This window comes from Psammomys obesus, unplaced genomic scaffold, assembly GCF_907164565.1.
Source record: "Psammomys obesus unplaced genomic scaffold, mPsaObe1.curated_primary_1811, whole genome shotgun sequence".
NCBI lineage: Eukaryota > Metazoa > Chordata > Mammalia > Rodentia > Muridae > Psammomys > Psammomys obesus.
The window spans coordinates 250,154-274,303 of record NW_026596036.1 but is presented as its reverse complement, the minus strand read 5'-3'; the positions used below and the strand labels follow the sequence as shown (position 1 = coordinate 274,303).

At 42.7% G+C, this 24,150-nt stretch overlaps 2 protein-coding genes across 2 annotated transcripts in view; one reads left to right on the top strand and one right to left on the bottom strand.

Annotated features, from left to right (window-relative positions):
- Window positions 1–8,807, top strand: part of Supt16h (SPT16 homolog, facilitates chromatin remodeling subunit) — a 39,008-nt gene extending 30,201 nt beyond the window's left edge. Inside the window, exons 23-26 of the mRNA XM_055621667.1 lie at window positions 4,390–4,519; window positions 5,701–5,830; window positions 6,283–6,360; window positions 7,437–8,807. Coding sequence (XP_055477642.1) covers window positions 4,390–4,519; window positions 5,701–5,830; window positions 6,283–6,360; window positions 7,437–7,582 — 484 coding nt within the window. The 3' untranslated portion in view covers window positions 7,583–8,807. The remainder of the gene's footprint in view (window positions 1–4,389; window positions 4,520–5,700; window positions 5,831–6,282; window positions 6,361–7,436) is intronic.
- Window positions 8,808–9,044: 237 nt separating this feature from the next.
- Window positions 9,045–24,150, bottom strand: part of Rpgrip1 (RPGR interacting protein 1) — a 43,701-nt gene continuing 28,595 nt past the window's right edge. Inside the window, exons 14-24 of the mRNA XM_055621666.1 lie at window positions 23,629–24,066; window positions 23,215–23,366; window positions 21,752–22,094; window positions 20,197–20,381; window positions 19,759–19,959; window positions 19,302–19,437; window positions 15,633–15,748; window positions 13,027–13,219; window positions 11,835–11,919; window positions 9,833–9,963; window positions 9,045–9,157 (exon numbers count right to left, since the gene is read on the bottom strand). Coding sequence (XP_055477641.1) covers window positions 9,045–9,157; window positions 9,833–9,963; window positions 11,835–11,919; window positions 13,027–13,219; window positions 15,633–15,748; window positions 19,302–19,437; window positions 19,759–19,959; window positions 20,197–20,381; window positions 21,752–22,094; window positions 23,215–23,366; window positions 23,629–24,066 — 2,093 coding nt within the window. The remainder of the gene's footprint in view (window positions 9,158–9,832; window positions 9,964–11,834; window positions 11,920–13,026; window positions 13,220–15,632; window positions 15,749–19,301; window positions 19,438–19,758; window positions 19,960–20,196; window positions 20,382–21,751; window positions 22,095–23,214; window positions 23,367–23,628; window positions 24,067–24,150) is intronic.

Sequence of the window (24,150 nt, the reverse complement as noted above, 5' to 3'; positions counted from 1 at the left end):
GTGTGTGTGTGTGTGTGTGTGTGTGTGTGTGTGTGTGTGTGTGTGTGTGTTGTATACATATGCATTTGCAACTTTAAAGAGTGGTTTCTCTCCCTTCTACCATGTAAATTCTGGGGATTGAACCTAGGTTGCCAAACATAACAGCACCTTTGCCCACTAAGCCATCTCTCTGGCTCCACCTTATTTTTTAGACCATGATCTCCCACTGTTGTGGCCCAGGATCTAAGGCTCTCCTGCTATCCACAGGGTTTACAGACACATGCCGCCATGCTCAGGCCTGATAGCCCTCTGATTACTTCATGTAGGCAGTTACAGCTAAAAGCTTCTTCTTAGGCCTACCCATAAATGTTAGGTGTTGTGTTTTATTTCGTTTACATCTAATTCTGGAAATTTTTAATCTTGATTTCTTCTATGAGCCACTCATTCAGTAGTGTAAAGTCTTATTCCATTGTTACCAAATATAATACAGGCAGATATTTTAGATTTTCTGTATTAGTTAAGAGTTTATATTCATTTTTAGTTTTATTTTTTTTCCCCGAGGCAGGGTTTCTCTGTATAGACTTGACTGTTCTGGAGCTAGCTCTGTAGACCAGGCTGCCTCAAACCCACAGAGATCTTCCTGCCTCTTTCTTCCAGGTTCTAGAATTAAAGGTGCTTGTCATCGCCACCCAGCTTATTTATTTTTTTTTCATTTAGATTTATTATCCTTTTACAAGTATGAATGTTTTGTTTGCATGTAGGTCTGTTCACCATGTGAGTGTTTATTTTTATTTTGTGTGTGTGTGCGAGAGAGATTGACTTGTTCATTGATAAAAATAGAGGATTAAAGTGATCCACTACACTGTGTTTGAGTTAATTTGTGACTTTATATATTTATTTTATGAAATTGGGCACACCTATGTTTGGCATGTCTATGTTAATAATTATAACATCCTTCCTTAACCTGTATGCAGTGACCATCTCTTCTGACAAGCTTTGTTTTTGAGTCTGTTTTGTCAGGTATTACAACAGTTAACACCCGCTTATTACTTGGAAACCTTTTCCATCCTTCCACCATGACATAGCATCTACCTTTTATGGTAAGGTGTTGGTGTGCTTTTTAAAAACTTTTATTTACAAAATAAAATTAAAAAAAAAAAAACCTTTTATTTACATTTCTTATATCTCTTTCTCCCTACTACACCCCAATCCCTTCCAACACCCCAAAACCAGGTAGGAGAGAGAGAGAGAGAAAGGGTTAGTGGGAGAGAGAGGGACTCCGTTCTCTGAGCTGCTTCCTGCTGGTTAAGGTCATCAGGTTCCTTGGAGCCAGTCCAATTCTTGTTTCAGGAGATCTCTAACTTGTCTCACTGCAACAACAGCAAGAGAAGCCAAAGGGGGGAAGCAGCAGCCTTGTTCTTTCTTGAATCTACCACACACTCTGGGCTCTGGCATTTATTCTCTCTCCAGAGTCCTCAGATTTAAACTCTCTGCAGCTGGCAAAGAGCTTCTCTCAGAGCCCTCTTGAGGCATACAATTTGCTGCTGTGGACTCTGATCAGTCCCACATCCCACACCTGGGAATAAAAGAAAACCATGTATATATCCACAATAGTGAGGTATATTTATTTTGACTGACTTTGGTTTTAGGTTTGGGTTGTTGTTGGTTTGGTTTTGTTTTGACAGCTCGCAGTTTGTTTATTCAGCTAGCAGTCTAATTACACATGATCCAAGAACATTCAAATAAGAACTCAAGTAAAATTAGATTTTAAAGATTGGTCTTCAAACATCATAGCCAATGATGCCACATTTGCCTGTAATTTCTGATATGAAAGCACTTCTACATCTCAGTGTTCACCAAATTATTCAGCATGACATTTTTAACTGTGAGCTATTTCAGGCTGCCAGTTTCAAGCACTCTGAATTATTTTCACAATGAGTAGCTGTAGGGACTTCAGGGGCGGAGGGCAACCAGCTCAGCCTTGGCCTGGTGCCAGAAATGTGGTCACTTGAGACTGCAAGTAAGTCTTCTCAGTCTTCAAGGCACCAAGGCCTTCTCCACTCACTTACAGATGGACTTGACCATGGTCTGTGGTAAAAGCTATTTTAATTGGGGGGGGGGGTTATTTTGTTTTTTATTTGTCAATTTATGTTTATTTTGTTGTTGTTCTTGTTGTTTATTTTGAGACAGGGGTTCTCTGTGTAGCCTTTGCTGTCCTGACTTTTTAGACCAGGTTGGCCTTGAACTCAGAGATCCTCTGCCTCTGCCTCACAAGTGCTAGGATTAGAAGTGTGTGCCACCACTATCTTTAAGGCTTGTTGTCCTATTTCTGTCTTAATATTTTCATAATGTCTTATCTAATCTGGCTTCAAGGATGTATTTATTTTTCTCTTCAGTCTTAAAGGATTCCTTCTGGTATCTGACTTCAGGTTGGGTTTCTTCAGTGTTTCTGAAATTTCGCTTTCATAGCTTTTATTTTATTTCTTTCAGCCATGGTGTTCTCTTGGAATTTGTGTGATCTTTGTTTTCTGCATTCTTTTTTCTGAAATTCCATCTAAGCCACTCACTACAGGCCATCATTACAGGTTGATTTGGGAGGAGTAATGTTGCCCTGCTTTTTTAATACCACTTGTACTTTTGCCTATCTGGTCATTGGTTGAATTTTTCTTCTTTTTATCCTATCCTTGTTGTTTCAGAGTGTGTTTATTTTTGTAGGGTTGCAGTCTTGTTTTCCCAAGCTAGTCTGGTAGCCAGAACCCCAGCACAATCCCCAGTCTTAACCTTGCTATTAGAATACTGTCTGTAAAATTAATCACTATCAAAAAATAATTTACAATGAAAGTATACAGTAATGGCCAAATAAAAAATAATTATGCTTTTAAGTGCCAAGTACTACTTTAGGTAGAAAAGGATTACTTACAATACTCTATACATCTGATACATTCGTTACTTTGGGTGTAAATAGAAAGATGGGAAAAAATCTCAGAGTAACACTAGTGATTAATACTATGTTGACAGAAAAAGAATAGGCAGTGTATTTAGAAAAGGGAATGGGAGGGACAATGGAGGGTCAGAGAGGCTGAAGTCATACAGTCAAATGACATATGCCATTCCTAGCTCTTGGGGGTTGAGATACAGATATTCCTAAAACCTGGCCAGCAAAGAACAGAAAAGGAATGTTGGGGTGAAGAGATCCTAGTGGTGTAGAGTATAAGCGATTGAGTGTGTTTCTTGATTTCCTGTATTGTGCCTTGAGTGCCCCAGGTGGAACTGAGATAGATTTAAAACAAAATTTTGTTTGTTTTCATCTTAGAAAGACTTGGACTACACTTTTCTCTTTTCATCAATTATCTAACTGTTCTTCCTTTTGGCTTTCTACTTGTTTCAATTTGGAAAGGACTATCTTATTATTAAGACAAAAGGAGCATCTAGAGAGATGGTTCAGCAGTTATGAGCTCTTACAGAAGACCTGGGTTAATTATTAAATGTTTATAAATTAATTCATTATTAAATTAATTGAAAATTATTCCTCACAGAATTTCTTAGTGTATGGAGAAGCAATTTTAATAAGTAAAAATTTTAGGAATTATTAAATTTTATTTAATTTAGAAATTATTGATCCAGGTGTGATGGCAGATGCACACCTTTAATCCCAGCACTGGGGAGGCAGAGGATCTCTGAGTGTGAGGCCAGCCTGGTCTACAGAGTGAGTCCAGGACAGCCAGGGCTACACGGAGAAACCCTGTCTCGAAAAAGTAGTAAAGAAAGAGAAAAAGAAAAGGTTTTTTAATGTTATGAGTGTTTTGCCTGCATGACTGTAAAAGAGAGAGTCAGATCCCCTGAAACTGGAGTTGCAGGTGGTTGTGAGCCACCGTGTAGGAAGTGGGAACTGAGCCTGGGTCCTCTGAGAGAGCTCATAACTGCTGAAATAACTTACTAGTCCACAGCACAATTCATTAGTCCCTTAAGCACCTTATAAATTGAAGACATTATAAAGATGTCCTGTCTTCAGCTGGAGCTTTATCAAATAAGCAGCTAGGAAAACAGAGGAATTTTGGGGGCAGGACCAGTGGGAACTACCCTTGTTCCTTCATCACAAGCAAATGAATAAAGCTCAGAATTGGTTGTAAGTTAAGGTGGCATCAGTGAGGGGTAAGGGAGCCTGGGCAAGTTATATAATGACAAAAGAACAGAATCATTGGTGCTGAAGGGGGCTAAAGGATGAACTCGGAATTGTTTGAAGGACAAAGCTTGTATTGGTTGGAATGCTTCTCTGCTGTGAAGGTCAGTGTTCTGGGAATTCAAGTACCAGCCATTTGGGGCATGCCCAGTGCAAGCTAATGGTCATAATGAGTTTACATTGTCAAAAAAACACAGAAGTTTGATTCATAATTTGTAATGTCATTTTAGTTCCTGTGACCTAAAGTACACAGAAGGAGTTCAGTCCCTCAACTGGACTAAAATCATGAAGACCATTGTTGATGACCCCGAGGGCTTCTTTGAACAAGGTGGCTGGTCTTTCCTGGAACCTGAGGGTGAGGTGCGTGAGTGTGGGGTTTCATTTATTTATGTATGCAGTGTTGCCTAATGTCATTTAGGTACTTAAAAAGAATGACATCTATGTATAGTATATAAAGGACCTGACCAATGTAGAGAAGCTAAAAACATAACTTGATGTTATTATTTCTTTAGGTTAGTTTTATAGGTAAATGATGGATTTATTGTGTATTGGTAATCACCGCCCACATTACTCCTGGAGTTTCTTAGTGTTTTGAGATGATGGGATTAAAGCTTATTCCAAAAAGTAATTTTAAAACTGCAGAGGAACTGGGTTGAATTCCTAGCACCCACATGCCAGCTCACAACCACCTCACTCCAGTTGCAGAGGATTGGAGCCCTCTTCTGTCACCCACAGCACTGTCACACATAGTGCCGAGACGGGCAGAAAGGAAGGAGCCATTGGGGGCTAGAGAGATGGGGCAGCAGTTCCGAGCACTGACTGCTCCTTCCAGAGGACCTGAGTTAGTTCCCAGCACCCTCATGGCAGCTCACAGCTGTCTGTAACTACAGGATCCAGTACTCGCATACAGACATACATGTAGGCAAAACATCAGTGCACATGATATAAAAATAAATTTAAAACAGAAATGAACCTTAATAAAAAGTCACCAGACAGTGATGCATACCTTTAATTTCATCATTCAGAAGGCAGGTGCCGGCAGATCTCTGTGAGTTCAAGACCAACCTGATCTATATAGCCAGTGCCAGGCCAGGATTACACAGTGAGACACTGTCTAAAAGTTTTAAAACTTGTTCTAGGGGCTGGAGAGGCTCAGAGGTTAAGAACACTGGCCACTCTTCCAAAGGTCCTGAGTTCAATTCCTGTCAACCACATGGTGGCTCATAAATAGTAAATAAATAAATCCTCTTTTTTTTCTTTTTTTTTTTTTTTTTTAAGAACTCCCACCTGGACATATTACATTAATACAAAGTGTGTTTCTGTCATTAAGACAGACAAAAAGAGGTGAATTGGCTCTTCCAGAATCTAATGAAGTGTGCCTTACATATTTTTTTAAGACAAGCTCTTTATCTCTTGATCATTCAGCTTTCTTAGTTTTGTTTTTATATATGAAATGCTAGTTACCGAGTACATTGAATTAGTTAATAAGGTGAATCTGAACAAAATAGTAAATGGGTCTTATGCTTTCTGTACTTCATCAGGGGAGTGATGCTGAGGAAGGGGATTCCGAGTCTGAAATTGAAGATGAGACTTTTAATCCTTCTGAGGATGACTATGAAGAGGAAGAAGAGGACAGTGATGAAGACTATTCGTCAGAAGCCGAAGAATCAGGTTAGAGAATATTGGTTGAACTGGAGAAATGGCTTAGTGTGTGCAGCAGCACTTGCCGTTATGATCCTGAGCTTGGATTTCCTGCATGTATGTAAAAAACCAGCCAAGCACACTTATAACAGCACTAGGGAATGGCAAAGTTGGAGCAAAGACAGGAGGACCATGGAGATTTGCAAGCCACCAGCCTAGGAAAGAAAAAAAAAAATCAAGAGCTTCCGGCTCACTAAGAGGCCCTGTTTGAAAGGAATAAGGTCAAAGGCAAGGCATCAAACATCTTCCGGTCTCCACGTTCTCAGGCCAGGGCCCCATAAAAAATAATCTTAAAGGAGAAAACACTTACAATGGCTTACTAATCTGATATCATTCCTAGAGACTACTTTCTAAAAAGGAAAATATTCTACATTCTATTGTATTTATGAATGATTACTATATAATCAATATTTTTTTTCCAGACTATTCCAAGGAATCTCTGGGCAGTGAAGAAGAAAGCGGAAAGGACTGGGATGAGCTAGAAGAAGAAGCTCGGAAAGGTTATTTTTAAAATGTGTTGTTTTGCATAACTTATTTATTCATTCATTCATGTGTGAATTTCTAATGTTGTTTTAAGGTGTTGATGCTAGAAGCTAAGAAGAATTGGAAAAGAACACTATAAAAATGTTTGGGCAGGAAGTTGGGAGATAGCTCAATTGGTAAAATGATTGCCATTCAAGCTTAAGAATCTCAGTTTGGGGGACTGGAGAGATGGCCCAGAGGTTAAGAGCACTGGCTACTCTTCCAGAGGTCTTGAGGTTAATTCCCAGCAACTACATGGTGGCTCACAACCGTCTATAATGAGATCTGGTATCCTCTTCTGGCATGCAAGCAGAGCACTGTATGCTAATAAATAAATAAATTTAAAAAATAAAAATAAAAAAGAACCTCAGTTTGGATCCCTAGAACCCTCACATAAAAACTGGGCACAGCATTTCGTGCCTGTAATTCCATTGCCAGGGAGCCAAAGATTGGAGGATGCCTGGGGATTATTGGATGGCATTCTAACCACGTTAGTGCGCTCCAAGTTTAGTGCCAGACCCTTCTCTTAAGGTGGGGAGCAGTTGAGGAAGACAGTTGATTTCAACCTCTCCCCCCCTTCTCCCAACACATACACACACAATACATATACGAAAAACAAAAGCTAAGTCATGGGTACGACTTGACAAGAGAAGAAGTAAGATCTAGAATGTGCCCGTTTAGGCTATAGGTAGGCTTGATTCCATCTCTTCAAGCCTTTGATATGCACAGAAGTGTGATTACCCATAGTCAGAAAGCTCCAGGTAGGAATATTATGTAGTGTTGTGTTGGTGTCATTACTCTAAAGCCAAACCCAAAATAGAAATTGTTAAAAATTAAAATGAAGGTGTTCGTGCCTCTGTTCCTACCATTTGTGGTAAGTGCTTTGGGCAGGTAGCCTTTTAATCCTTGTAAGCTCAGGATCAGAAAGATTAAGCACTTGTCTAGGTCATCAAGCAACTAGTAACTCACTAGAGATTAACATTTGACATATTGCTCGTGCTATTCATTAACAGTAGGTATCTTAAGCTAATGAATCACTTTGCCTTCTGCTTAGCGGACCGTGAAAGCCGTTATGAGGAGGAAGAAGAACAGAGTCGAAGTATGAGCCGGAAGAGGAAGGCATCTGTACATAGTTCAGGCCGTGGCTCTAACCGTGGTTCCAGACACAGCTCTGCACCCCCCAAGAAGAAGAGAAAGTAGTATGAACTTTGGGTCCTATGCTCCATTCTCTCTGCAGACAACTCCTAAAAATGAGATGACATAGAAACTGTTTTTCTTTTGGTTTCATTGAAGTTTTGCCATTTGTGTTTGGGTTTAGGGGCCATTTGTGCGGACCAAGCTACTCGGGGAATTCCAGGTCCACCAGGACATGTGCCAGTGGCCCCGTTCAGATGGCTGGCAAGGGAAGCAGTGTTGAAGGGCAGGAGGCTCCTCCTACTGTTGATAGCAATTGTTCTTTTCTTCTGACAACCTATCTTTGGTGTCTCAACGCTGAATTACCAAGACAGTGGTATAAGCTGACCATTAACTATTTCTACTATGATTCTTTTTTCTTTATTTTTTTTTTCTGGCTTTTTGAAACAGTCTCGCTTTGCAGCCATAGCTGACCTTGTAAACCAGGCTGGCCTCAGACTCGTGATCCTCTTGCTCCGCCTCCCTAGTACTGGGATTACAGGCCTGAGCCACTGAACAAGCATGGTTCTGGCCCTCGGGCTCAGTCCTTCCGTCCCTTTAAGTTTCAGATCTGAAGTTCTTAAGAAAGGTTCTTGGGCTTTGCTGATGATTATGATATACACAGCTGAGCTGAAAGCAGAGTAGACCAGTGCCTGGTCTTATGTGTTTCTGGTTTCTTGCCTCATGCACATTCTGGGACGTTTCTGTAGCCTTGGAAGACATAAGCACTGGCACTCCATGCTGGATTTTTTTCTCTTTACAGGTCCATATGTGGTAAGTGCTAGAAGGTAAAACTACCACTGTCTCTTCTGATACTCTAAGGAAGCATAGTTATGCCTTGTACACTGCAGGTGACATCTAGAGGGAGACTAAAAGGAATCAGCACAGATCTGAAAGAATAGGTCATGTCTTGGGCTACAATATCTTAATAAGAGAAGCTGGAAGAAGGCCACAACCACAAGGCTGGGCTCTGCTGCTCCTCCCTTTACTTTCTCTGCAGTGTCTTGTGTTGGTCATCTCCGACGGTCAGCTTTGAAGTACTGGGGGACTTTTATCTTGCGTCCTCCCTGCAGGCCCTCTGCATCCACCTGTTCTACTTTGCCTCCTCTGTTCTGTGACTTTAAGAGAAGGGGCTTCTCAGATTTTATGTTTGTTTGTTATTTTCTCCTTAGCAGTAGGACTTGATATTTTGAATTTTGGAAGAACTAAAAGATAATAAACTGGGATTTTTTTTTGTTTTGTTTTTTGTAAATTTGTTTTATGACCATTTCTTTGCAGTTTCTGAAATCAAGTCTTGCCTACTAAAATGTTAAGTTATAAGAAAATGCCTTTTCCACAAAAGTTCACTGAAGGTTGTAAGCCTCACCATTAGTTTGAGAAACAGATAGCAGATAGCACAGGAGACTAGATTCATGGCATAGCATGTTACTTTATAAGACACTTTGACTGACTCCCTCAAATTGTAGAGTGGAGTAGAACTTGTTTTTTTTCATGAAAACCCATCTTCAGTCATTTCCTTGTAAATGCCATGAAGGGCAGAAGCTGCTCTGAGGGAAACCTTCAGCCTTCCAATTTTGATGGCCTGGTTTCTGGGACTCACAACTGTGGAGAAGGGTAAAGATGGTTAGACACCAACAGTGTTCTGTTTACTCACATATGTTTGTTTGTTTGTTACTGGAGTGGCCCATAACTTACTGTACTGACCAGGCTGGCCTCCCTGAACTCACAGAGATCCTACCTCTATTTCCCAAGTTCTGGGATTAAAGGAATATGCCTGCTCCGCCTGGCTAGTTATATACTTGAATGCCTGGTGTTTGTCATATTGGAGTTACTACCTCATTTCATAGGAAAGTGAAACCAATGTACACACATGAAGAAAATGTTAAAGTACTTTGGAGACGTAAGGAGCACATAAGCCAGAATAGAGGAGAGTTAAGGATTTTAGGAATAGCCAAGTGGCTCAGTGGGTGAAGACACTTGCTGACAAATTCAGTTTAGCCCCCAGAACCTACACAATGGAAGGCAAGAAACTGACTTTTACACATATGCACACATACTTAAACGTTTTTAAAAGATAGATAGCTCCACACTTCTGGGGACCGTGCCCTAGACATGTTCCAGAATGAAATGCATATAGCTGTAGGAGAAAGACTTCAAAAGCATGTGCTCATCAGCTTCACAGATAATTATGTCAGTGGGCTAACAGAAGTTACACGTGAGTGGGTTATTTTCTCTATGAGTAAGTAGAACTAAGAAGTATAAAACTTTATTACTCACTCTCAAGTTCTTCCTCTAGGATATCTCTTCCAGATTGAAATATCTGCCACAGTTCAAGGTATGCATACCCTACATCTTGACATTCTTTCTTTTCTTCATCCCCAGGATCACTGACCACTGTAATCTTTAAACTGAGAACAAAAAAAAAAGTCATTTAACGGAGCATTGCTTACTTAGGTCCTTACCTTTTCAAACTAAAATACTGTTGAAAGTTATGTGCACCTGTAATCCCAGAACTAGGGAGGTAGAAGCAGATAGGTCTCTTGAGATTGAGGCCAGCCTGATCTGCATACAGAGTTCGAGTCAGGCAAGGCTATACAGTAAGGACCCCCTCCCCACTCTGAAAAGTAATCATGGAGTTTGGAGAGATGGCTGAAGGATTAAGAGCACTGGCTACTCTTCCATAGGACCTGAGTATCCCACCTGATGGTTCATGACTATCTATAACTCCAGTTCCAGCAGATCAGACTGTCTCTGTGGACACTCCACACAGACATACATACACCAATACACATAACAGTTAAAAATAAAAAAAAAACATTCTTTTGGAAAGTAATCACGAATAAGAAAAGAAACTGACTTTTACACATATGCACACATACTTAAATGTTTTTAAAAGATAGATAGCTCCACACTTCTGGGGATCGTGCCCTAGACATGTTCCAGAATGAAATGCATATAGCTGTAGGAGAAAGACTTCAAAAGCATGTGCTCATCAGCTTCACATGAATCTGAAACCCTGCCCCCTCCACTTTCTAAAGTGATAAGAGCCAAAAGGCAGAACTAAGTTTTGAGAAGGCTTAGTATCCACAGAAGTTGGAGGACAACTTATGGGAGTTGGTTCTCTCCTTCCATCTATGTGTCCTGGGGATTGAATTCAAGTCCTGAGACTTGGAAGCAAGCACTTTTAACCGCTAGTCTCTCTCAACCTCACCCTCTTTGAAACAGTCTCATATAGCCCAGACTGGCTTGCAACTCCCTACATAGCTATCTAAGGCTGGCCTCCTGCCTCCACCTCCCAGGTACTATGATTAGGTGCCACTTCTCTCCTGGCTCTTATATTAATCTTTGAAAACCAAATGTTGCTAATTGTGATGAGACAACAGGAATAGGGCTGAAAACTCAGCTCCAGACCTTCACTGAAAGGACAACATCCACTACCCGGAGCAGAGAGACTATGAGCCTCAGCACTCTGAGAAAGGATGTTAGATCCAGTCCCAAAGTCTACAGAAAGCCAGGTTACTGGCATGGGCTAGACAAGATCTTACAAGAGCATTCAAGCAACACTGCAAAAGCCACAAAGTGAGACTTGGAATTTCAAAACCAGCTCTGACAAGGTGCTGTCTACTCTACCAGTCTTATAAAAATACCACCAAAGGCTAAGACAACTGAAATCTATCATGACTTAGAAGAGGATTGCCTCTAGAAAAGAATAAATAAAAGCAATGTTTTTTTTTTTTAAGCCAAAGGAAACAAACAGATATGCAGACAAGACACCCATACATACAAGTTTTATAAAATGTGTGTGTGTTATCTGTGTACAACATTCATGCCTGTGCCTGCAGAGGCTGGAAGAGGGCATTGGAACCCCTGGAACTGGAGTTCTAGATGGTGGTGAGCTGCCATTGAGTCAAACTAGGGTCCTCTGGAAGGGCAGCTAGTTCTTTTAAGTGAAATATGAGATTGATCTTACAATGGATTGTATTGGTTTGCCGGCAGTACTTGTATATATCTGAGAAATTAGCTGAGTAGCCTTGGAAGGTCCAAATGTTCTGGCTGCCCCATGTAGGACAACTGTTAGGATTCAAGTCATTGCAGTCACCCACACACCAGTCCCTACCACAGATGAAACATGAATTAGCCCTAATGTAACTGGTTAGGCAGTCAAACACATGAAGTTGACTCAAGTAAATGGGAGATACAAGCACACAACTGAACTCAAAACTTTGTAACGCCCATCTGAATGCCTGCACTGTCCCCGCTATGAAAAGCAGAGACTCACCGCCCCTCCTCAGGATCTTGAGCATTCAGCATGGCGAACAAAAACTGCCTTCGGCCTCGCTGCTTCACTGGGTCCAGGTCAATCACTGTATGAAAGGTAGAAAGGAAAGCTGTAGCTCAGTGGTACAGCGTTTGCCTAGTGTACAAGAGGTGCAGTCCTCAGTGTTTCCAGGAAACAAACTACTGTTGCTGTTTGTATACAGGACTCTCATGACTGATATATCCAACAGTGACACAGAAGTAGACATCGGCAAAGCAGGCCTACTAGCTGGCTCCCTGTTTCATAAGGTTTTATTGAAAGCGGGTCATAGTGGCTCACGCCTGTAATCCCAGTACTTAGGAAGCAGAGGCAGGCAGATCTGGTGAGTTTGAAGACAGCCTGGTCTACAAAGTGAGTCCAAGGCTGCAAAGAAAAACCCTTTCTCAAAAAGCTAATAAATAATATGAATGAAATTTTAAACAGAAAATAGCTAAAATTAATTATGCTTATACTATCTGTGGCTGTCTGCCGTGTGTGTGTGTGTGTATGTGTAGATTTCAAGTATCAATGAAATAGGGGAGAAAAATATTTCATACTTGACTTTCTGCAAAAATACTTAGTTACTTCCAAATTTGCTTTCTAAAAAAGCTACTGAAAACATCGATTAAAATAAGCCAGGCGTGGTGGCATATGCCTTTAATCCCAGCACTCTATAGAGGCAGAGGCAGGCAGTAGATGTCAAGGGAAGTGAAGGTACTTTGCACTGAGATAATATTTAAATATTTTAGAATAACAATAAGCATTGGAATAATTATGACCCAGTTGTATGGGAGTGAAGTGACATGAATGTAGAGTAAGATAGCTTAAAAGTTTTATCCAAGATAGGAATATCTACAATTAGTAAGTCACAGAATTATAATAGAAACATTATTTAGATATATAAGTAAATTTTAAAACTAGCTGAAAAGTTAAGCCACTACAGAGCGTTTAATCATGGGGACAGTGATTTGTAGAAAAATGGAACAAATGACTGCTTAATTAAGATCTGTTTTTCAGGCTTACTTGATATTTTTAAACCATATGCATATACTACTTAGTTAACTAGAACTAGAGGAAATGGTTGGATTCACTTCCATCGGAAACCCAGAGTAGACCTGGTCCCGTCTAGAGTCTGCTTGCCTTCCCTGCCCACTCACCATGCAGGACAGCTCACCCTTGCTAAAGTGGAAGTGGATTTCTTCGCCTGCCCTCGGTTTCCTCAGGGACATTGGAGTCTCTGTCTCTGAGAGAGGCAGATCATAGAATTGGAACTCCACGTACACCTGCTGGATATTCTCATCAGATAGGACTTCAGCCTCAGGGCAGAAGGCCAGGGAGATGATTTCGATGCACATCTTCTCCGAATCCTGCAATGGAAACACTGATTTCCTAAAGGCAAATGAGGCTGCAGTGTTAACACTGTCTAGAAATTCATCTTGGCACACTCCAGTAAATTATGTACTGACAATTCCCGGGCAAGCCAGGGACCAACAGACAATTTGACTGAACTGCTGCAGAGTCACTGGGAAATCTAAGAAGAATCTGATCGATCTCCTAATAAGTCGTCATTCTGAGCCAGCCTTTCCTGGCTACCTCCAGGCTTACTGGGAAAGCTGAGGCATGAAGATCCTGAGTTCAAGACTAGCGTGGGCCAGACAGACAGGTTTTGGTTTTGGCTGATTGGGTTTGGGTTTGTTTTTTGTTTTGTTTTTTTGTTTTGTTTTGTTTTTTTTTTGTTTGTTTGTTTGTTTTTGTCATTGTTTTGTTTTTTGTTGTTGTTTTTGGCTTTTCGAGACAAGGTTTTTCTCTATTTGTACCCTGGCTATTCTGGAACTAGCCCTGTAGATCAGGCTGGCTTCAAACTCACAGAGATCTGCATGCCCCTGCCTCCTGAGTTTTGGGAATAAAGGTGTGGGCCACCACAGGCAATCAGGCTGCTTCTTCAAAACCACTTATTTTTTGTTTTCTTTTCAATAGCCTACATGAGGAAACCATTGACTTTTTGTGGGGTTTTGCTTGTTTTTCACTAACACTTTTCAAAATGATAGCTTAGAGGAGTAAGGTGGCTCTGAAGTCAAGAGCACTGGCTGCTCTTCCAGAGGACCCAGGTTCAATTCCCAGTCTCCATGTGATGGCTCATAGCTGTTTGTAATGCCAGTTCCAGGGGATCTGACTCCCACTTCCTGCTTCCAGTGGCACCAGGCACATATGTGCACAGACATATATGCAGGCAAAACACCCTTTACATATAAATAAAGACAGGGCTGGAGAGATGGCTCAGAGGTTAAGAGTACTAGCTGCTTCTTCTGGAAGTCCTGAGTTCAATTCCCAGCAACCATATGGTGGCTCACAACCATTTATAATGAGGTCTGGTGCCCACTTCTGGTGTTCGGGTATACACGCAGACAGAACATTGTGTACATAATTTAAAAAAAAAAAAAAAAAAACATAATGAAATGCAATAGAGCAGACACAACAGAAGAGAACATGGTTATTGACATCAACCTGAATCCCACTCTTGGGTTTTTCAGGCAGGTCCCTGCCCTGAGAGACTACACTTTGAGCTTGAAGGACGACTGTGTAGCTGGGTGAACATACGACTGGCACCATCTGTCCAGTACTACCCACGTGGCACAGGCTGATGAGGAATTATTCCTGGGCATAGAAGGGAAGGCACCTTGTAAATTTGTCAAGGCAAATTGAGTCTGTAGGAACACACGGACATATTAAAAGCATATAATGAAACCCAGACTGAGGACTTACCAGAAATGTCAGACCGAGGAAAAGTAACTCTCATCTGAGCCCCATAGAGGAAGGACAATCCCACCTGTCACTAACAGTGTGATGTAAATGTCAGGGGATTGGCAATCAAAGAATTCGCAACAGTTCCAAGGACTTCAGCTTGGCTGAGTCCCTGCTCTCTGAGGCAGCCAAATACTTCAATTGCTGTCAACCTGTCTGGTTCACCATCTGACTGCCACCTACCCTCCTGTCATTCACCTCACTCCTGCAGCTTGGCTCCACAGTGCAGCCTGGTTCTACAACAGCAGCCACAGCACAGGTCCAAAAACCCCTAGCAGGTTTGCCATCTTATGGCTGTAAAGGCTTTATTTGCAGCTGAAACCTCTTGCATGTTTCTGTGGCCTCTCAACCCGTTACAGTCTTTAAAGCAACATGCAATGTGTGATTTGAGAGTTAATAGCAATAATCAATACTGGAATAAAGGAACCTATACTCTAAGGTGATGGTGGCACACACCTTTAATCCCAGCACTTGGGAGGCAGAGACAGGTGGATTTCTATGAATTCCGGGCCAGCCTGGTCTACAGAGCAAGTTCCAGGATAGGCAGGACTACTCAGAAATTCTGTTTCAAAAACCCAACAAAAGAAAAAGAACCTATGCTGTCCCCCACAAGGCTATCAAGGAAAGCAAGAGTGCCAGGTAAATTGCTTCTGTTGAAACTGATGACCCTGCTGTTCACCTGAATGTTGGTGAATGTTCACCTGAAAAATGGCCTCAGCTTAGCTGGGTATGACCAAGTCCACAGTGAAGGATGTGAGTGGCCAGGGATCCAAATAGGAAAGAGAAGGGCTGAACTCAGTTGTCATTTACATCAGACTAAGGAAACACTTTCACTGCTGTAGCAACAGATTTCTGTTGACATTGATAGACTTTTCACCTAACTTGCATTTCTCAACAGGCTTCTTGAACCTGGATTTGACCCTCACGTGTGTATCCACTAAGCTTTTCTAACAAGTAATTGCTGCGACAGTTACTTACGGCTTTAGGACCCATCTTAGATTGGGGTGTCACTATGACTTCGTCACTGTCGGTAGTTTGTCCTTCGCTGACTTCAGAGGCTTGGTCACTGGATTCTTCCTCTGCTAAAGAAGAGGCTGGAATACAGAATGTTTTCAGTACATTGTCTCCTCTCCACGCAAAGAGCCAGTGCCCACAGCAGTGCAACTGTCAGATCATTTCTACTTCAGAATCGAACGCTGTGTTCCGAAGTCTGTCATCACAAGGTACATTGCAGGGGTGGGAAGAGAAGGATGAACAGGAAAAAAAAGGAGAGACAAAGACAATGGAGGGAACAGGAGAGAAGGAGACGGAAGGAAAAGGGAAAGTATGGGCTGGAGAGATGGACAGTTAAGAACACTGGGCTCCTCTTCCAGAGGACCTGAGTTCACTTCCTGGCACTGACAGGGCAGCTGTCAGCCCTTTGTAACTCCAACTCTAGGGGGGAAACTAACACCCTGTTCTGATTTTTGTGGGCACCAAGTGTCCTGCGGTATACGTGTCATGTGGCACATAGACTTACATGCAAGACTAAATGTGCGTACACATAAAATCTAAGAAAGTAAACATTGATAAAAAACTAAAGAAAGTAGGCAGGCAGGCTGATCTCTCCAGGGACTTGAAGAAGACAGCCACACTGTTGGAAAGCAAGCAGTCCAACAGTATGTGGTAGTGGTGGGCACATCCCCAAGACCTCCCCAAACTCTTCCCATCCTGGGCTGCTCTCCCCACGTGGCCACCACACCCTTCTGGGGGAGCAGTGGAGTGCACATGCCCTTCTGCTGAGGTAAATCTTGGTGACTTCTTCAACTACAAATGTAGTAGAAAGACATGGTGGCATGTGACTATAATCCCAGCCCTTCGGAGGTGAAAGCAGGAAAAACCAGGAGTTCAAGGTTACCCTCAGCTACATAGCAAGTTCAAGGCCAGTGTGGGCTATCTGGGGCCCTCTCTTTTTAAAATGTTTATGTGGTGGTTCATGTTACTTCTCAACTGACAGAATCTTGAATCACCTGAGAGATGGACATCTGGCCTTATCAGGGGGATTATCCTGATTAATTGATGTAGAAAGTCTTCTCCTGTCCCTGACCTGGTTTTTTGGTTTGCTTGCTTGCTTGCTTGCTTGCTTGTTTTTTGAGACAGGCTCTCACTATGTAACCTGGCTGGCCTGGAACTCATCATATAGACCAGGCCAGACTAGAACTCATAGAAAGCCAGTGGCCTTTTCCTTCCCAGTGTAAGTGTGGATATTAAAGGTATGCAACATCAAGTCCATCCTGGGGGAAATTTTATGTTTAGTGTGGATGGTGCCTTTCCCCGAGCTGTGGAATCCCACTTTGAAAAGTTAGCCTTGATAACTTTTTTTGTTTTTGAAGATAGTAGCTCTGGCTGTCCTGGAACTCACTCTGCATGCTGGCCTCGAACTCACAGAGATCCAACCTGCCTCTGCCTCCTGAGTGCTGGGATTGAAGGTGTGCACTGCCACACCCAGCCTCTCATAACTTTTTTAAAGAGATTTATTTATGTATTAGAAGTTGGTTCTCTGCTTCCATCTTGTTTTTGAGACAGGGTCTCATACAAGAACCTCCAACTTTTTTTTTTTGTCTCTGCCTCCCATCTCACTGTAGGGCACTAGAACTGCAGAGGTGAGGCACTGCATCAGGCTTTTACGTGGGTTCTAGGGATCAAACTCAGGTCGTCAGGTTAGTAGGCAAGTGATTTTACCTGCCAAATCATCTCAATTACACAATTGGCTTCCTGAAAATCTTTCTGGTTTTCATTGTATAGATCTCAGATGTCTTTCTTTTTTGTTGTTGTTGTTGTTTTTTGTTCTTGGTTTTTCGAGACAGGGTTTCTCTGTGTAGCCTTGGCTGTCCTGGACTCGGTTGACCAGTCTGGCCTCACAGAGATCCACCTGCTTCTGCCTCCCTGAGAGCTGGGATTAAAGGTGTGTGCCAGCATTCTTAGATTTTGTCAAATTTACTCCTCTGTATTTCATTCTTCCTTATGATACTGTGAAAGGAGTTGTCTTCTGGATTTCATCTTGGATACTTTATTGTTAATGTATGTAAATATGGTTGATTTTGGTGAATCAGTCTTATGCTGAGCTATCTCTCCAGCTACCCCTTTTGTAGAATTTTTTTTGGGGAGGGGGTTGGGTTTTGTTTTGGTTTTTTTTTTTTTGTTTTGTTTTGTTTTGTTTTTTTTTTGAGACAGGGTTTCTTGGCTATCCTGGAACTAGCTCTGTAGACCAGTCTGGCCTCAAACTCACAGAGATCCACTTGCCTCTGCCTCCTGAGTGCTGGGATTAAAAGTGTGTGCCACCACCGCCAGCTATGAATTTGTTTTTAATGATTTCTTAGAAACATGATTTTTTTCAATTGCAAATAAGGATAGGACTACTTGCTTTCCAACCTGTGTAATTTTTACTTCTTTTTCTCCTCTTGGTTTCACTGGTTAGAATAAAAAAAATTTTTTGCATACATAAAATACAAGTAACAAATGTTATTATTTTATGCATGTGGATGTAAGCCTGCGTATCTGTCCGCATATCATGAGAATGCCTGATATCCACAGAGGCCAGAAAAGAGTGTGCCATTCTCTGAAACTGAAGTTCCAAAGGGATGTGAGCCACATTGTGGGTGCTAAGAATCAAATCAGGGTCCTATGGGAGAGCAGCCAATGCTTTTAACTATGAGCCATCTCTCCCGCTCAGCCTTACTCTATGTTTAAAAAAAAAAAAACAAAAAACTTGACTTCACAAGTGAGCCAATAATGCCCTCCTATTTCTTTGCAAACATTATTTACAAAGTAACCTTAACATACTACAAATTGTAGCTGGCTTGCTAGCTAGTTATAAACATATAGGAAGGGAACTTTCTTTGAGAATTCAAGCCTTTATTGGCCTAAGTCTCACACTTATAAGAAAAACAGGAGCTTAAGCACTAATTTTTCACAAACTTTTTATCAGTGTGTGGTGGTTTGAATGAGAATGGCCCCCATAAGGCTCACTCATTTGAATGCTTGGTCCCCAGTTGGTGAAACTGTTGGGAAAAGATTAGGTGTGGCCTTGTTGGGGGACGTAGGCCACCGGGGACAACTTTGAGATTTCAAAAGATTCAGGCCATTCCCAGTATTTCTGCCTCATAGTTGTGTCTCAAGATATGAGATCTCAACTCCTTCTCAAGCACCATGTCTGCCTGCCTGATGCCATGCTCCCTGCTCTAATGGTCTTGGACTCAAACTGGAAGCCACAAATAAGACACTCATGGTGTTTTATCAAGCAATAGAAAACTACCCAAGACACTCTATAAGATTAAAAAAACAAACAAACACACACACACAAAAAAAAAAAAAAAAAAAACAAGTAAATAATTGGTGGCTCAATGGTTGAGAACTCATGTTCTCCTAGAGGACCTGAGTTCAGTTCCCAGCACCTTTGTCAGGAGGCTCACAACCAGCTGTAATTCCAGCTCCAGAGGATCCCATGTCTCTGGCCACCACAGACATCTACATTCAGGTTCCACACGCGTATATCCACATGCAGACACACACCCTGACACATAATTAAAAGTAATGAAAAATAATAAACATTACAAAAAGAAAGCAAATTCATGATGAAATACAGAGTAGACCTTAGAAAGACAATACCATTTACAGATTGTGAGGGATCCTCCTGTCTTGATGCTGAACGTGATGGTGGTGTTTCCTCTTTCTTGTCCTGAACTTTCAAACAACCATCCTTAGGCAGCTTGGGCCCTGAGAACTTCTGATCAGTGTAGTGCACCTGCTTCAGAGCAAGGACAAGGACACTGTGTGAGTGGTGAGCTCTCACACTTCCTTCTTAAAGCTAGCCTGTGTGAACTTTAGAAATTCAGTCCCTTTTAAAGAAATGCATAGCATGTGTGTTATTAATGGTCTAAGCCTCAGTTATTGTGTGCATCACATTAATGTGCTGAGTTAAATTGCGCTGATAGGAGACAATCAGCTGGGGCTTTAGAAATGTGTGTGGAAGTAGCTTGGAGGCACTGTGGCCTCCCTTGCCTTCACTGTTCCTCCCCTCTGATGCCCGCATACACTCTGCTCTCCAGGGTCTCTCAGATCTCACCTGTAGTGTGTTCCCGCTCATGATGTGATGGCTCAGATATTCCATTCGGTTCTTGCCTTGGACACCTGTTCTTTTGCTGTGTTTTCTTCTTGAGTAGCTTACAACCTTATGTTCTTTGGGCTTCTTTACTGCCGCTGCAGATTTTCTCTTCACTTGACTCTGGCCAGACTCAGTGGGGGGCTCTGTAGATGCTAACTGGTCCTGGATCTGAGACAGACAGCCTTAAACAATGACAGCTCAACATGTGGTTTTCCTTCTCTCCTGCTCTTGTTCCTCTACACAGTAAAAGCCAAGCATCTGCTTCATCAGGAGTTTCTAGATTATCTCATGACACCTGTCACTCCTGGGAGAAGTTTACTCCAGCCCTGAGACCATCCTCTCTAATTGGCTTCATAGGATGTGTAAAGGTCTGCTGCCCAGGGAGTCCTGAAGATTTACCTGGAGAAGAAAAGGGCCCAGTTCTTCCGTGAATGAGGCTTCCAAGCTGTCTTTGTTTTCCTTCCCCTCCATCTCAGGTTCTGGCATCAGGGAGTCCTCTGGGGGCATGTATTGAGACTTCCAGTGTAGTTGCACATCAATGGATCCACTGGAGTTGTCCGAAGAGTCCATGAGGTTAAAATCACCTAAGAGACACAGAGAAACCGGTCAAGCCTGGTCTCATGAGACAGGCTACCGAGTGTTCACGAGCATCGTTTCTGCTTCTCCCCATTTAAAATTCCATGGTCTCTGTTAGTAATTACCATACATCAAAATTCATAGCATTAGAAAATTAACATCAAACATCAGTATACTGAGATTACCATAGGGGAAGACAGGCATTTCCCAGTTTTAGGAAGAGACGATGAAAAGGTACATGGAGGGGAGTGCAGCTTGCTTGTCATCAGTCATCCAGCTGGCAGCCATGACAACATCACCTTTACTGTCACTAAATACTACGCTGTGGCCATCCCCAGAATCCACCACTTAGGCAAGTGCTCCCAAGAAAACAAGCAAAGTGACATTTTCCTGAATGGCAGGAAATGACTTGTGTCCCTGATTAGCAGGTGGCTTGCCTCTCCTATCAGGAAGAAATGACAAATATTGTTTTTTAAAGAACTGTGATACTGGTCAGAGAGAGGCCTCACACACTTCTGAAAGTGCTTGGAATCTTGTTAAATATGGCTGACACTGCCTGTCCTGGCTATGCTGCTTGATAAAGAGCCTGGGACTCATTCCTCACTCTCTCCAGACAGAAGCCTTTGCTTCGTGTACCCCACAATCCCAGGTCAGCAAATATGGAAGCTAGAATAAAGCTCAGCTTCAGACCCCTGATGTCTGCCTCTGTCATCATCTGTCACCATCATCTCTGATGTCTTCAAAAGCAATGAGATCATGAGGGACTGGTAACTCAGATCTCTACTCATAAACTAAGAAACAACAGTCTTTAAACAAAGGCAAGTACTGGGAAGCATGGGAAAGACTTTTGTTGTTGTACAGTTTTGTTGTTGTTTTGTGAGACAAGGTCTTATAGCCCCGGGAACACACTTATGTAGACAAGGCTGTCTTCTGCCTCCCAAGTTTTAGGATTAAAGGCACAAACACAATAACAAGTCCCAGTCTAAATTAAGGTTTCAGAGATAAGAGGTATGGAATTCCGGCTGCAAGTTGAAACTCCTTGCGAATCTTGACTGTGCAGCTAAAAGGAGCTGAAGCCCACTGTTTTCACATGAGCAATGACATGTTTCAGCACTTGCCACATACATCTAGGGGCATGCATTCGATCTCCAGAACCCACGTAAAGATAGGAAGAGAGAACTGACTATAAAGTTGTCCTCTGACCTCCACATGTGTAAGGCGACGTGCTCAATCACAGACTCATGGCATGCATACACATTCATAATAACAATGATATTTTTTTTTAAATGAAAGACTGTTCCAAGCAAGTAAGTAAAGGAAAGCTGGGGAAGGACAGGAAGGTGACACTGGGGAGAAGGCCGAAAGGTGTAACGCCCACCTTTGATAGATTTGTTTTGTGCAAGAGGCAGCAAGGGCACGAGGGCTCGGCCAAGATAGGAGCCAGGGTCTGAGTCTTCATCATCAAAAACATATATAGACAGGGCCTCCTGCCTCAGATACTGGTCCAGGTCAGGCGTCACAAACACTGGGAACAGAGCCTGGTCTTTAAAGTATGGGTTGTTGCTGCCTGGAATGACGGTGGTGTCATGGTCAGGAAAGGTGAAGAAGCGATACATGACATATGGGCTGGGCTGAGCTCCCAGCCATCGACTCCGGAGGCCACAGCACCTGGTGATTTCAATCCGCAGCTCATTCCGAGGCATCCGGGTCTCGGATCTGGACTGGAAAGATGTTGATCTTGGACTAAGATAAAGGGCAGCCTGAGAAGTTGGTATAGGTAAAGCCCACTGAGTTGAGAAGAACCATGGCCTAGAAACCTACTCTGCCGGGTCATGAGACAGCCTGATGGCCATCGTCCACCTGCCCCTGGCTCTGGTAGCTGCTGGAGGAGTGCTCATCCTCAGGCTTACCCTACAGAATGATGGAGAATGGATCTAGCTTTGATCCCAGTTCCCACGTGGTAGGCGAAAAGAAACAACCCCTGCACGTTGTCCCTTGACCTCCACATGCATACCATGGCATGTACAAAAACAGTAAGTAAATAAGTTGATGTTAAATTCATTCATTTTAACTACTAGATTTTGTTTTGTAGAAAGCCAGTCAAAGTATAGCAGTGGGAATATTTGAACCAGTGCTTAGAGAGGAGGAAAACAAAAACAAAAACAGATGACCAAAATGGGAAGAACTCAGCTCAACAGGTATTCCCTGTGAGACAGTGTTGTGAGCTCTGACAGTATTGAGGCTATGGTTGGAGTGGAAAGACTATTTGAGAGTTAATGGCTCCCAAATTTCCAACTTTGGTGAAACGGACATGCAGGCGCAGGAAGCTCACCAAGCTTCTGAAAATGAGCACAGCAGGAGGGGATTGCCAGGCCGGGGAGCCGGAAACAGGGTGACAAGAGGGACTTGAGTAAGTAGTAAGTGTGGAGTGGGAGCTCTGGGGAGTGGGAATTGAATCTGAGTTTCCCTGCTGGGGAACTGCCGCAGACCTGCTCCAGCTAGCTCCAGCATGTGAAGGCATAGCCCCCACAGACCGCCTTCATTTCAGTGTCAGTCACAGGGTCACAGGGTATAATAAGAATTTCAGTTAAAAAAAAAAAAAAAAAAAGAGAGAGACCACGACAGAAAAGCTGATTAGTTCATAGCAAAGGAAAGTATCTGACTTGGGGTGTGATTTCATTTCTGCTCAAGTTTAACCACAGGAAGAATCTGGGCCGGCTTTGCTATACCGGTTTTTCATGTTCAGTGGATGCTCACAGGGAATGGGAGAGCAGGCCCTTTTTGAGGGTTGCCTGGCTGATATCCTTCTGAGATGCATAAGTACTTCTTTTTTTTTCTCACCTCATCTTTCGGGGCCTTCCAAGCTCCAAGCACATTGACTGACCGGTAGGCCTGGGCTTTCTTTCGCTTTTTGCATGCCTGGAGGCTGGATTTTAGAGGCAAGCACAGCCTCAGCCAGTACTTTAACACCCCCAAGTCTTCTCCACCAGCTCCTGAGCAGCAAAAGGTATGAAAAACATAGAAAACAGAGTGTGGTAAGAGTCAAGACTAGAACAGAAGCCTGGCTGGTGAAATGCCTGTGATTCTAGAACTTGAGAGGCTGAAGCAGGAAGGTTGCCATGAGTCCAGGGCCAGCCTGGGGGCAGAGGATGAAGAGGGGAGAAATACCAGAAAGCGGCTGTGGTATTTCTTGGCTATTCTTTTATTTCTCAAAGCTTCTAAACCTAAGAACTACAAGAAGCCACAAGCACTTACCAGTAAGTGTGGCCAAGCCATGGACTCTCTCCACAGTCTCTAACACCTTGTCAAGTGAAATCCATCCAGTGGCAAGGACATGATGCTCACTAGCCACAGCCTGATGGAGATCAAGCCGGACTGAAGTTCCCTGAAGGTAGCGCAAGAAGAGGGGATCTGACTGCACTACGTACTGAGAGGTGAAGTCATAGAGAGGCTGTGGACCCGTACAGAGCGGGGTGCAGTGAGTTTCAAAATCGTAGAAGGAATAAGTGCAGAAAGTGGTAGGTTGGGCATCTCCGGTCTGTACGAGGGCATCAGGTGTCAGGAAAGCCTGCTGGATGTGCAGTTCAAAAAGGTTCTCACTTGGGTGCAGCAAAGAAATGTCCACTTCATCCTCACCTCTGTGGGCTGGCAGTGATGATTGCAGGGTGCCGTAAGCAATGTCCTGGAGCTGCTCTACAGGGGAAAGAACACTGCCTAGCCATGAAAAGGTAGAGCGCTCATCTTTAGGACAAGACAAGGATAAATGGAAGGGAAATA